At 39.1% G+C, this 12,588-nt stretch overlaps 2 protein-coding genes across 5 annotated transcripts in view; one reads left to right on the plus strand and one right to left on the minus strand.

Moving 5' to 3' along the window:
* Window positions 1-3,584: 3,584 nt before the first annotated feature.
* On the minus strand, window positions 3,585-8,967 carry TMEM69 (transmembrane protein 69). 3 transcript variants are annotated; one of them, XM_081307232.1, is made up of 5 exons: window positions 8,832-8,967; window positions 7,387-7,470; window positions 5,990-6,127; window positions 5,537-5,599; window positions 3,585-4,656 (listed from the first exon to the last, which is right to left on the minus strand). In XM_081307232.1, the coding sequence occupies exon 5, from the start codon at window positions 4,654-4,656 to the stop codon at window positions 3,961-3,963; it is 696 nt and encodes a 231-aa protein (XP_081163358.1). In that variant the 5' UTR covers window positions 5,537-5,599; window positions 5,990-6,127; window positions 7,387-7,470; window positions 8,832-8,967; the 3' UTR covers window positions 3,585-3,960. The 3 variants fall into 3 exon arrangements, with proteins under 3 accessions (XP_081163358.1, XP_081163357.1, XP_081163356.1); XM_081307231.1 differs by lacking the exon at window positions 5,537-5,599 and having other exon boundaries at window positions 5,990-6,124; XM_081307230.1 differs by lacking the exon at window positions 5,537-5,599.
* A 920-nt stretch (window positions 8,968-9,887) lies between these two features.
* GPBP1L1 (GC-rich promoter binding protein 1 like 1) overlaps window positions 9,888-12,588 on the plus strand; it is a 42,731-nt gene continuing 40,030 nt past the window's right edge. The window contains exon 1 of one of the 2 annotated variants that reach the window (XM_081307221.1): window positions 9,888-10,027. The gene's annotated coding sequence lies outside the window, so the exon portion shown is untranslated. Of the gene's footprint in view, window positions 10,028-10,048; window positions 10,679-12,588 lie in introns of those variants that run through there. The other variant, XM_081307219.1, reaches the window with a different exon arrangement.

A 12,588-nucleotide genomic window follows, 5' to 3' on the forward strand; every position in this document is an offset into this window, starting at 1 on the left:
TCTAGACATTTCTTCCTTAATTTCTAGATACCAAAATTATCTGCTTGGCTTTAGGAAGAGAGATTTTTATTAGATTATCAAGCTTTGTGAACTTTATTTGTACTTGGACAAGCCTGAGTTTACTACAAAGCTATTGCCTGGAGAAGGCTGAATTATAGGTATACCTTGAGCATCCCTAATCTGAAATCTTTAGTCTGAAACTTCTGGAATGTTAATATAATGCTCAAAACGTTTTGGATTTTGGAGTATTTTTTACTTTGGATTTTCAGGATAGGGATGTTCACTCAGTAAAATCTATGTAAATATTCCAAAATCTGAAACATTTTTGGTCCCAGGCATTTCAGATAAGGAATGCTCAACCTGTACCTGTGAAACTTTTTATAGATAATGACTCATAAGTATAAGCTAAAATGCCCTTCTCATCCAAAATTTGTTCTCAAAATTTCTCCTTTTCCCTTGAGAAGCATTCTAAAGAAGTGTTTTATTTTCAATTCTGAAAATTTATCATGTGTATGGATAATCACTTTTAAGTTATTTCTACTGGCCATATGTATTAAAGGTTCTGCATACAATAAAGTTAACTAATTCAAGGATTTGATTTCCTATTTCTTTACTAAGGTCTTTTAGTTTATTGTTAGAAGCATCAACAGCTTAATTAAATAGAAAACTTTGGTCAGCATTAAAGACTTGGGTAGCATTCATTTCCAAATATGTTGGTTTGGCCCACAAGGATATTTTCTTTCATAACTTAACTAAAATTCTTGTATTAGGAAAAGCTTATGTACAGAGAAGTCTGTGTCCTGTTCTGTGAGGTATCCTGAGAGTCTAAACAGTCTCACAGATGCCTGTTTGGAATCTGTAAGATAGCAAAGAATAAGTATCAAGATGATCTGTAGACTACAAAAGCTCTAACTCATGTGCCTTTAATATTTCTGGTTATAGAGAATCTGCCTTCTGGTTCAAAGCAGATTTACAAAATACTCCTACAGTTTCATTCTCAGTATTGCCTAGTACCAACCTAAAATGGCACTATGAAGAGAGATGTTTTACACTGTCATGGCAGAAATGTAATGTCAAAACAATCAATTTTGGGGTTTAACAGGTCCAGAAGATCACTGAAAATAGTTAAGTGTAAAACATGCTTATTGTTTCCTAGATAATGACAAGATTTTTTTGAAAAAGAGAATGTACTAATAAAGTATGTAGCTTTTTAAATTTTCTTTGTATTAACTTATTAGTTTAGTAGTCACATTTTTGGATTTCTAAACTGGAGTAGAATTACATATTTAGTTCTTATTCCATTTTATGAGCAACAATTAAAGTAGTCTTTCTTCAGGGCTAGGGTTGTATTTTAGCTCTGTGGTAGAGTGCTTGCCTAAAGTGTGAGGCACTGGGTTCGATCCTCAGCACCATATAAAAGTAAATAAATAAAATAAAGGCATTGTGTCCATCTACAACTAAAAATATATTTAAAAAAATAGTCTTCAAAATGTTTGAATTCAGTATGCTTCTAAATATCCTGTTTAGTACAGGCACAGTAGCACATGCCACTCTCAGAGGCTCATGCAAAGGATAATTTTAGGCCAACAATTTAAAGTCATCTGGGCAACATTTGTGACATTGTGTCATATATATATTTATATGTGTATCATATATATTTATATTTAGTTGTAGATGGACACAGTACCTCTATTTTATTTGTTTTTATATGGTGCTGGGGATCAAATTGAGTGCCCCACGCATTCTAGGAAAGCACTCTACCACTGAGCCACAACTCCGGCCCCCGTGACACTGTATCTTGAGGGTAAAAATAAAAAAGCAAACTAATAAATAAAAAACACAACAAATTTACTAAAGAGAGAGAGAAAAAAAAGTCAGACATAATGGCACATAACCTGTAATCCCAGCTATTCAGGAGGCTGAAACAAAAAGAAATGAGTTCAAGGCCAGCCTGAACAATTTAGCAAGACCCTGTCTCAAAATAAAATAAAAAGGAATAGGAACATAGCTCACTGGTTGAGCACTTGCCTAGCATGTTCTAGGCCCTGGGTTCCATACTGAGTACTGCAAAAGAAAAAACAAAACAAAAACAAAAATCCCCAACTGTCCAATGTACTTAATTGAATGTTCTTAAAAATCAGTTTTAAGAATACACTAATTCACCTACAAAATAGCAATTTTTAAGTGAAATTAAGCAATTATCTTAAAAATATGACTTGTTCCTATGTTGGAAGTAACAGAGTTAACTGAGACTAAGGAAAAGTTTAGTGTAGTGTATATGCAATTTAGAAGCAAAGAAGTTCCTTAATCTGAATAGAATTTGAGTTACAGATTAACCTTATTCCCTATGTAAAAGCCCTATCTCTGAGTAAAGTCACATGCTAAAGGGATTAGGAAGATTTTAACACACAATTCAACCCATAAGAAAGTAAACAAAATTATTGCTCTTCACAGTAGGAATTACTGGAACATTAATCTTATAATTTGTAAAATTTGTTAACTGACAATTTCTTATATTGTACAAAGACAGCACACTCCAAGTGATATGATTTATTGATTTGTACTTAATACCACCTAAATTTTTTGTGAAACTAGAAATTCTAGAGACTAGGTTTTCAAGTTAAAATCCAAGTGATTGCTTTTGCTTTTTTTTTTTTTAAGCTTCTCTATGAATTAATAGACAGAACTAGATAGGCTGGTTCATTAGAATATAAAGATGGTTCTATTTGAGTTTTATCATTTATATGTAATAGTGATTTTATTTTTTACTTTGTTTGGTGTTGGAGGTAAAGCTGTATCTATATATATCATGCCAAATAGCCTCATAAATACTATGTCTCCATTTCTTCTCTCATATTTTATAGCTTTCTCTCATGATATTGTTCCCTGTTGATTCTAGAGCCACAAATCCTTTAAGCCCATAAAACTAAGTTATACCAGGTAAAATAAAATACCCACGAGGAACTGCAGTGAAACTCCATATAACCAATTATTTTCAGGCATTCACAGATGCATATTTTCTTTGTAAAGTGGGAGAATGTGTGTGTTATGTTTCTTTTTTCCGAATTTCTTTTCTTTTTTTCTAAATTTCTTTAGTTAGAGGTGGACACAGCGTCTTTATTTTACTTTATGTGGTGCTGAGGATCGAACCCACTGCCTCACACATGCTAGGCGTATGCTCTACCACTGAGCCCCAGAACCAGCCCCCAATTTCTTTTTAAACTGGGAAATTTGGCTGCCCAGAAATGTATGAAAATGTAAACATATAGTTCAAAGTCAATAAAATGACACCCACACATCTACTGTCCTGGCCCAGAAGCAGTTCATCATTAATGACAGGCAATTCATGTCCTGTATCTTACAGGGGTCTTCCCCAACCTCCAATAGGAAACCATTATAGCACGTTTTAGATCACTCATTTCCTTTTTCAACCTTATGTTTACGCCTATGTATAAAATCCCCAGTGCCCCATTTCCTGGTTTTGATTATTCTATATCATGGGGAGCCATTGAATTTCTTTTTAATATTTTTATTAGTGCATTACAGTTGCATATGTGTTTGTTTTAATGATTATAAGGCTCTAACAGGATTTAAAAAAAACTTTATTTTATTTACTTATTTTTCTATGTGGTACTGAGGATCAAACCCAGGGTCTTGCTTTTTTATTTTACATTTTTTAAGATCAAACATTGAAATGTTTAAGTGGATGACATATCATTCATAAAAAGACTGAATGTAAATCAACCTAATATGGCATGACAAAGACCTGTTAGGAATTTTCCTGTTCTTTCTCAAGCAATTACTATGAAATAATTTTTAGAAATGAAAAACAACACATAAAGAACTACCACTGCTAGTGAAGGGGAAAAAGCCAAACAGAGATAAAAGGTCATGCCAAAATGCAACTTTACAAAATAGTTTTATATTTATTCTACTTGACCAAATAGTTTTATATTTATTCTACTTGGGTCCTTTCTCTGGATAAATATCTTCAAGTAGTAATGTGACTACAAATGAAAAAAAAGCCACTAAAGTGACAAGTATTCTTAGAGCCTTGAACCAGTTGGGATAATGTGGCAAGAGAAAAAGTTCAACATGTAATGCTATCCCCAAACCTATTATTACTAAGACTATGGCTTCACTGAGTCCTTCAGAAAAAAGGATGGCAAACCATGAAAACACAACAGGAGTTGCACTATTAGCTAAATTAAGGTAGTCTGGTTTAGCTGGACTACCTTCTGGCAGAGCAAAACCCCATCTTACTCCTCCCAAGAATGACAGGAAACTGGCTCCATAAGCCATCTGAGTAAAAGCTAATTCAGGGATATAAGTCTTGGTCATGACCATGATCAATGGTGGAGCAATGAAAGGGATTAGCCCTGCCAAAGTTATATATAATGCTGGCTTTGGACTGTCAGGCAGGTAAGTGATGGTGCTCGGTGGCCTGGCTGGAAGTACTACTTGCTTCTGCTTCTTCTTAAAGCTGCATGGGGATGTATGATACCATCGTGTCTTGCTCATACATACTGGAAATGATGGGAAAACACAAGATGTAGGAAACAAAAGGAATACGTTCTGATGAAGAGATGATTTCAGAGAAAGTATATCTATTCTCCTTCTGGTTCCCACGCTCATTGTGAATGGGTACTTCAGCATCTATAAAGAAAACAGCCAGAAAACAAAATTAAAACAAACAAAATGAAACCCACTAGATTTTTAGTTAATTCCAATCTGAAAACAAACAACAAAAAGGTAAACACAACACCACCATCACCCTTTCTATTAGCACATCAAACTTTACAGATGGGTTGAACTGACAAGAGATTTCCCTCATGACATTGCCACAGTAATGTTATTGTTGTTAGTATTTTTTGCAATCCTCCTGCCTCAGCCTCCTGTTTGTATTAAATAAGTATACACTATATCCCATAAACATGTGTAATTCCTGTCAATTAAAAATAAAAAATATGTGAATTATTAAACTTACTGAAACACAGAAATTGCTATACAACATGCAAAAGAAACTAGCAAATAGAACTAGTGATCTATTTTGACCTACCACTAATTTTATGCCATGAAGAAATATCTTTATGAAGAGCAGGTTATCACAAGGTCTTTAGCACTAGCCCTTTTAAACTGTCTCTTCTATCTATCTGTCTATTAATTGTTTATCTCTTCTATTTATAAAGTACAAAAGAAGAAGTGATTACTTACTGTAGGAAGGCTATTTTAAATCTACATTCCAATTTAGCTTTATGAACACTGCATACTTTCCATAGCTCTTTGCCTTTATACATGTCTCTGCCTAGAGTTCTAGCTCCTACTATTTACATTTTTTCTTAAAATTTGTCTTTAAGCTTTCCTGAATCTCTCTCCAGTCTGACTTTAGGCTCCTGTATGAATATCCTATGCAAACTTCCATAATTCTTCTCACAGTGAATTAAAACTATGTGTTAACTGTCATTGTTTTAGTAGACTCAAGAGCTAGGACCATATATTTTCACTGCCTTTAAAGGTACACAGCCAGAGTAATTACCTTTTCTTCTTATACAATGCTTTAGTAAGCAGATGCTAGACTTCAACTAAGCAGAACAATAATCTAAAAAAGTGTTGGATGAAACAAAAAGTGTTAACAGTTATGTAAGAATCTTGATGATTCTTCAAACATGCTAGGAATGATCCCAAAACTTTTCCCCCTTTTGTCTCCATTTGGAATGCTCTTCTTCCAGCTATCTGTATGGTCCAGTCCCTCATTTCTGACCCCGCTATATGAAACACTATTCTTGATATTCCTTATTCCCTTTTCTCACTATATAGTTCTCCACAATACTTACTACTTGAATTACTAAATATTCTACTTTGTATTTTATCCAATTCTCCTTCCCCCACTTGAATACATAAAAATAAAAATTTGTGTCATTTTTACTGTACTGCCCCAGCCACAGCAGTTCTTGGCAAACAGTGCTTAATATTTGCTGAATAAACCAACCTTTGAAGATGCTTGAGAAAACCTCTGGATGAAGTGAAGCATACTGGCCCCTATTAAGTCTTGTTCAGGAAGATGTCAAGCAGTTCTGATTACTGTATTTTTACATCTAAGTGGAGGCTTTACATCAGAAGCATGCTGCTGTATATAAAACAAGATATCATTTAATTTTCCTCATTTTATACATTTTTCCCAGTACTTGGGGTAGAATCCAGGGACGTGTGGATGCTAATATCCCCCAACCCTTTTTAATTTTTATTTTATGTGTATGTGGTGCTGGGGATTGACCCAGGGCCTTGCACAGTAGGTAAGCACTCTATCACTGAGCTATACTCCTAGTCCTTTAATTTTTTTAAAAACATTTATTTTTTAGGTGTAGATGAACACAACACAATGTCTTTATTTTTATGTGGTGCTGAGGATTGAATCCAGATCCCGCCCATGCTAGGCGAGTGCTCTACCGCTGAGCCACAATCCCAGCCCCCATTCCTTTAATTTTTTAAAAAAAATTTTGTAGTTGTAGATGGACAGAATGCCTTTATTTTATTTTTATGTGGTGTTAAGGACCGAACCTAGTGTCTCACACATGCGAAGCAAGTGCTCAGCCCCTGAGCTATAGCTCCAGCCCTCCCAGTCCTTTTTTGTTTTTTGCATTACAATTCTTAATACACATATACACCACAATTTTCCAGTCCTTTAATTTTTGAGATAGGATCTTGCTAAGTTGCTGAGGCTGGCCTTGAACTTGTACCCTCCAGCCTCAGCCTCCACAGTACAGGAATTATAGGTATGTACCATCCTACTCCATTTAACACATTAATTTTTAAAAAGTAATAACTCATGAGAATTTTTTCCATACAACAGAATTTCCTTTGAAAAGAATCACAAACATTTTTAAAGAATCAGTAACACATAAAGGAAATATATATTTTTCTCACCTGTACTGTCCTTTTAGCTTTGGCTGTTTGGTTTAACAGCAATAGTAATGCACAGAGACATAGAAGATCTGAATTTTACAAATGCCTCTACCACTTCCCTAGCTGTGTGATATTGGGCACAGTTTTTCCTTGAGTCCCAGCTTTAAAACTGAAGGTCATAGCCTCTCTGTTTCTTTTAATTATTTATCCACCTTAATTATCTACTTTGGAGCTTAAGAGTTTACAGCTCAAAATAATCACAGCAGCAACAAATACAATTTAGTTATGAGCCAGGCACCAAAACTACATGTTTTATATGCATTAACTTTACTGCTCACAATAACCTTAGTAACTGGATACTGAGACAGACTGACCTATTAGAGTGAACACTTTGGTGTCAAACAATCTGGGTTGGAACCCTGACTCCACCCCTTACTAGCTGTGGATAAATTACTTAACATTGTTATGGTGCAGTTCACTCACCTTTTAAATAAAGGGCCTGGGAGTATAGATCCGAAGCAGAGTGACTGTCTAGGACACAGGGATCCCTGGGTTCAATCCTTGGCACTACAAAAACAAGTAAGAGTAGTAACAGCTTCTTCACAGGTGGTTGTAAAAGTTTAGTTAAATGTAATAGCTGAGAACTGTCCCTAACACAAAGCAAGCACTCAACATTAACAGTTATTCTTAAACTAGGTGTGGTGGCCTATGCCTGTTATCCCAGTGGCTCAGGAGGCTGAGGCAGGAGGATCTCAAGTCCAAACCCAGCCTCAGCAATTTAGTAATGCCCTAAGCAACTCAGCAAGACCTTGTCTCTTAAAAACATAAAAAAGGCCTGGAAATGTGGCTCAGTGGTTAAACACCTCTAGGTTCAATCCCCAATACAAAAACAAAACAAAACAGTTATTCTTGTCTTACTCTGGAGGGACTGGTAAAGAACCTGATTAACTTAAGCAACCAAGTTAATGGAAATGAGTGAAATTGTGAATCTAAATCTGTCAGTCCCATTCTCTCTCTCTCTTTTTTTTTTAATGATACAATGTGGTTTTTGTTGTAACACATTTATTTTATTTTTTATGTGGTGCTAAGTATCAAAACCAATCCCTCACACATGCTAGGTAAATGCTCTACCTCTGAGCTTCGATACCAGCCCCTGATATTCCCATTCTTGAGAAACTGGATGTTTCAAAAAACAAAACTTAGCCAGGTTTGGAGTCACAGGCCTGTACTCCCGGTAACTGGGGAGGCTGAGGCAGGAGGATAGCAAGTGCCAGTTATCTGTGGGCTTCCAAGTACTTTGGATAACACCTAAACCCTGACACCCCACACCTCCACTTTTGATCAAAATCAATTTCTTAGGGCTTTCCAAATCATACCATTTAAAATCTCAACCTTCCCCCTACCTTCATCAGGGACTCCCTAACCACTGTGACACGTGAGTATTAAAGCAAAGACTGACAGCCTAAAGACGACGAATCGATGACACCACGGAGATAAAGGACAAAGACCCCAGGGCTAATCTACCCATTTCAGGTGACTCTTTTTTTTTTTTTTTTTTGGTCCCAGGATTGAACGTCTGTAGCCCTTTTTATTATTTGAGACAGGGGCTTGCTAAGTTGCTTAGAGCCTCAGTAAATTGCTGAGGCTGGTCTCAATCTTGTAATCCTCTTGCCTCAGCCTCCCGAGTCGCTAGCGTGCGCTACCACGTCGGGTTCCAATTCGTATAAAAACTTTCAAATGTTCCCATTTCCTCAATGGAACGAGTGCAAATTGCAAGGCTCAAGCCGACATTTTATGAAAGGGAAAGGGTTTTGACGCAAGGATCTTCGGAAAATCTTGGCAAAAAGTACTCGCTTCTTCTATTACTACCAATCTCTTGATGACCGCGTTCCGAACATGCACCTTTGTGGCCCAGATACTTAACTTACTTGCCAGCGTCGCGCCAGTAAAAAGGCAAGCTAAACTTCAAGGACAGGGATTCGCGGAAAGGCACAGTTCCGGAAAATGGAGTTATACACTCCTCACATCCTGGAACCCGAAAAAATGAGTCCGGGTGGGAACCTGACTTGGCGCAAACGTTCCCACGCCTGGTTTTCCGTCTTGACGTCATTCTTCTAAAAAAATCTCAATTCTAGTTGAAGTCGACTGTTGAACAGGGTACCTGAACGGTCTCTCTTCCAGGATTCCAAGCTAACAGAATCTGCCTGCAGCTTCGGGAAGGTAGAGTGCAACAACTGAAACAATCTCAGTGATGGTAAAGGAGGAAAGTAGACGACTTGGAGTCTAGGTCAAGTGTGACTTGGCCAAATTGCCATCTCCGGAGCTCATTTTACTTTGCAAAACAACGGAGTTGGATTGACCGGACACATCTTATTCCGTGTTATTGTTCTTTACTACTGTTGGGAAGGGAATGTTCTTACTTCATTCTCTTTCCTAGGACCTACAAACTTTTTTTAAGGAATAAAGAGCACAAAGAAGCAGGATCTTCACTTCTATGAAGCAAGGTTAGCGTTAAGAACCTTGGGTTTGGGAGATGATTCCTTCAGCCACCCTCGGCTTGAATTTATTTCTTGTTTCTGTGACCTTGGGCAAGTCCCTTCTCTTCTTTGGGTCTCTTGTCAAAGGAAATTATACCAGGTAATCTGAGCATCTTTCCGTCTTTAAGGATAAAGCCGAAGACAATTTGAAGAGCTCATTTGTCTAGGTGCCCACGCCGGGCACTTCCCCCCATTCCTCCGGATTCAGCTTGTCTACTTTTCTGGTTACCATCATTCTGATACGGCTGCAGAATAGGACCTCAGTAAACTCTACATAATAGTAACTCTTTAAAGTCTTTGGGCTTTCACTTTATTTCCTTCTCTGGCATAGTAGCGCCGCCCCTTCCCGTCCTGCGATACCCAATGAGACGTCGGGTAGGAGAAACAGCTTCTCGCCTTACCAAAGGCGCAGGCCCGGTGAGAAACCCGCCCTACGTTGGGGCGGGGGCGCGACGCCTGCGGTGCCCAGGAACTACGGCTCCCGGCGGGTAACGCGCCGCGCCGACCCTCACAGGCCTGTGGAGCAGAGCCCTGAGGCCCGCTGGGGGCTGGAGTCTCAAGGACGCGCACGTGTGAAGGAGCGGAAGGTGGGCAGGGGTCGGGAAACACTGATCCTTCCGATACCGATTTGCTAGTTTTGGTTGAAGTAGTTCCGCGATGCGAGGTAGCCCAGAGGCGGAGTGTGGGAGGCTGAAGAAAGAATGGGCGGGGAAGACCGGGTACCCAAATACATTTCCACCCACTCATTCACCCGCGCCCAGGCCCGAGTGTTTGGCCTGGAGGATATGAAGGAAAACTACTAAACTCAGCTGGTCTTTGCCGTTCAGCACAAGGAAAGGAAAGGGATTCTACTCTGCACTGGGGCAAGAGCGACCGTCCACCACCTTGAGCCACGCCAAAGGGAGCTGGGGGCGGGGCAGGGAATAACCGCCATTCCCTCGGCCGAACGTTGACAGTCTGAAACGCGGCGGCCCCCAGCGGTGTCATCGGAGCAGTGCCTTGCGCATGCGCTCTTGCGGGTGGGCGTGTATGAGGCGGGGTCGGGGGTGGGAGATGGCCGGCTGGTTCTTCGCTCCTCCTCCACCCACTCTGCCCCTCCTGGGCCTTGTGGGCCGGGCAGCCATTTTGGGAAGAGCTTTGTTATGGTTGTGGGCTAGTCACCTTTGCCGGGCCAAGAAACTGGGGACGCGTCCTTAGACGCCGCGTCTTGTCCTTGGCTGTAGCCCCGCCGCTGCTTGGTGAGTGGGAGTTCCGGACTGCGGAGCGGTAGGGGACCCTGGCGCCTTGGCTCAGCGCGGGGCTCCGCCCGGTGCCTCACCGGCCGTGTGTTAAAACTAGTTGGAGGAAGGTTTTACACAGGTGGTTGAGCACAGGTCCGCCGTGGGATGGGTGAGCGGAACCCACGGGTCCTGTAGTTCGGACGAGGCACCCCCTCCCCCTCGCGCGTGGAGCTTTGCACACGAGTGTCGCCGCCAGAGCGCGCCTACTTCACTTTAGTCTTGGGTCGGAACGCTCACCTGCGGCTCTCTGGCTTCTTCCTCTCGAGGCGTTACGGCTGCAAGGTGGTGAAGTGGCTCGGTTTACATGTTTCTTTTTCTTCCCTTAGAATGAGAACCAAAGGCTTTTATTAGGAAAACCTAGGAGGAAAAAGTCGTGTAAGTCAGAAGTGGGATAGCTGAGGGGAAAAAGAGGAACTTTCACGTCCGCTGTCCCGGTTCTTCGTGGGAGCAGGGTGTTTTCACTTAGATTGTCTTTTCCAATGTCAACCAGGCCTCCTCTCCTGGGGAGAGAAAGCTGGTGATCTTGAAGTCTTCCAGCCAGTATCCCCCCCCCCGTTTTAACTCTATTCCCCCCCCCCCCCCGTTTTAACTCTATTCCCCAATTCGTGGAATCCAAAAGAAAAGCTGAATCTAAAATGGCTGTAGCTAGGGGAAGTACCTTGTTCTTGGATAACTTAAATTCGTTAACATGTCATAACATTTTTGATAGTTTTTCGCTATAAAACATTAACTGGATCTTTTGTTCTTTTAGTTGTTTTTATTTTTTATTATTGGTGTATTGAAGACTTCTTTTGTTAGGTGGAAACAAAGGTAGGGTTCTGAAAGTTTGCTTACTCCAAAAGTTTACTTAAGAATGGGTGCGGTTTTTGTTTTTTGATGGTAGTTGCTTATAGCTCGAATTGTGCTGTGGTGTCAGTTTTATCTGCCATCGTTGTGCTCTGAGGTTGGCTTGTTATTTATTGAAATTGTTGCTTTTAACTTTGATATTAATATATTGCTTACCAGGAAGACGCAAAGTTAATGGTGGTTTGTGTTTTAGTTTAATAACAGGATGTTCTTTTCTTTACTCTATAAGTTAACATCCAAAAATGAAATGAGTGATATTTTGGATTATCTTTTCTAAGATTTTTTATATCTGTACTTGAAAGGAAATCGGGTGCTGTTAAACTAGGGACATTTACAATGGTGTGAGATAATTCAGCAAATGAAAACAGTTTAGATATGTGGCACCTGATTGTTGTGCCTTTTTAAACAAAGACTGTCATTTTGTTTACTTCTTAAAAACCAACAAAAAATAGATTCAGAAGTTTTAACTGCAAACAAAACTTCATAGATTAGAAACCAGAAACAGTAAATTTACAGTATTTGGAAAGGAACTTGAGTTTCAGGTTTCCCTTTAAAAGATAAAATAGTTAAAATGCTATTGTGAAAAAAATCTTCGAAGTTACTAGTAAAACAAATAGTTCTCTTCCTTAGCATATGTCTTTCTACATTCTTTCAAACACATAAACTTATTTTGTCAATTCCCCTAGGAATTTTTCTGTACTTACCTTGGTGGTTTTACAACAAAATCATTTCAAGTTCTTTATAAAAATGACTATTTGCTTTGTGTTTTGACATTGTTGTTTACTGTACTTGGGTGAAACTTTAACAGGGTACCCCAAACTGTACATGTTGATAAAAAACATTCTTTTTTTTTTTATTGGTTGTTCAAAACATTACATAGTTCTTGATATATCATATTTCACACTTTGATTCAAGTGGGTTATGAACTCCCATTTTTACCCCGTATACAGATTGCAGAGTCACATCAGTTACACTTCCACTGATTTACTTATTGACATACTCATGTCTGTTGTATTCTGCTG

This window comes from Spermophilus citellus, assembly GCF_964194105.1.
Source record: "Spermophilus citellus genome assembly, chromosome: 9".
In the NCBI taxonomy this organism is placed as follows: Eukaryota; Metazoa; Chordata; class Mammalia; order Rodentia; family Sciuridae; genus Spermophilus; species Spermophilus citellus.

Excerpts from the sequence above, each read along its gene's own strand:
- TMEM69 (XM_081307231.1), bottom strand. The coding sequence starts at position 6,031 with ATGCTTCACTTCATCCAGAGGTTTTCTCAAGCATCTTCAAAG. Across the intron at positions 4,657-5,989 it reads TTTCTCAAGCATCTTCAAAG|ATGCTGAAGTACCCATTCAC; the intron begins GTTGGTTTATTC and ends TTTTCTTTATAG.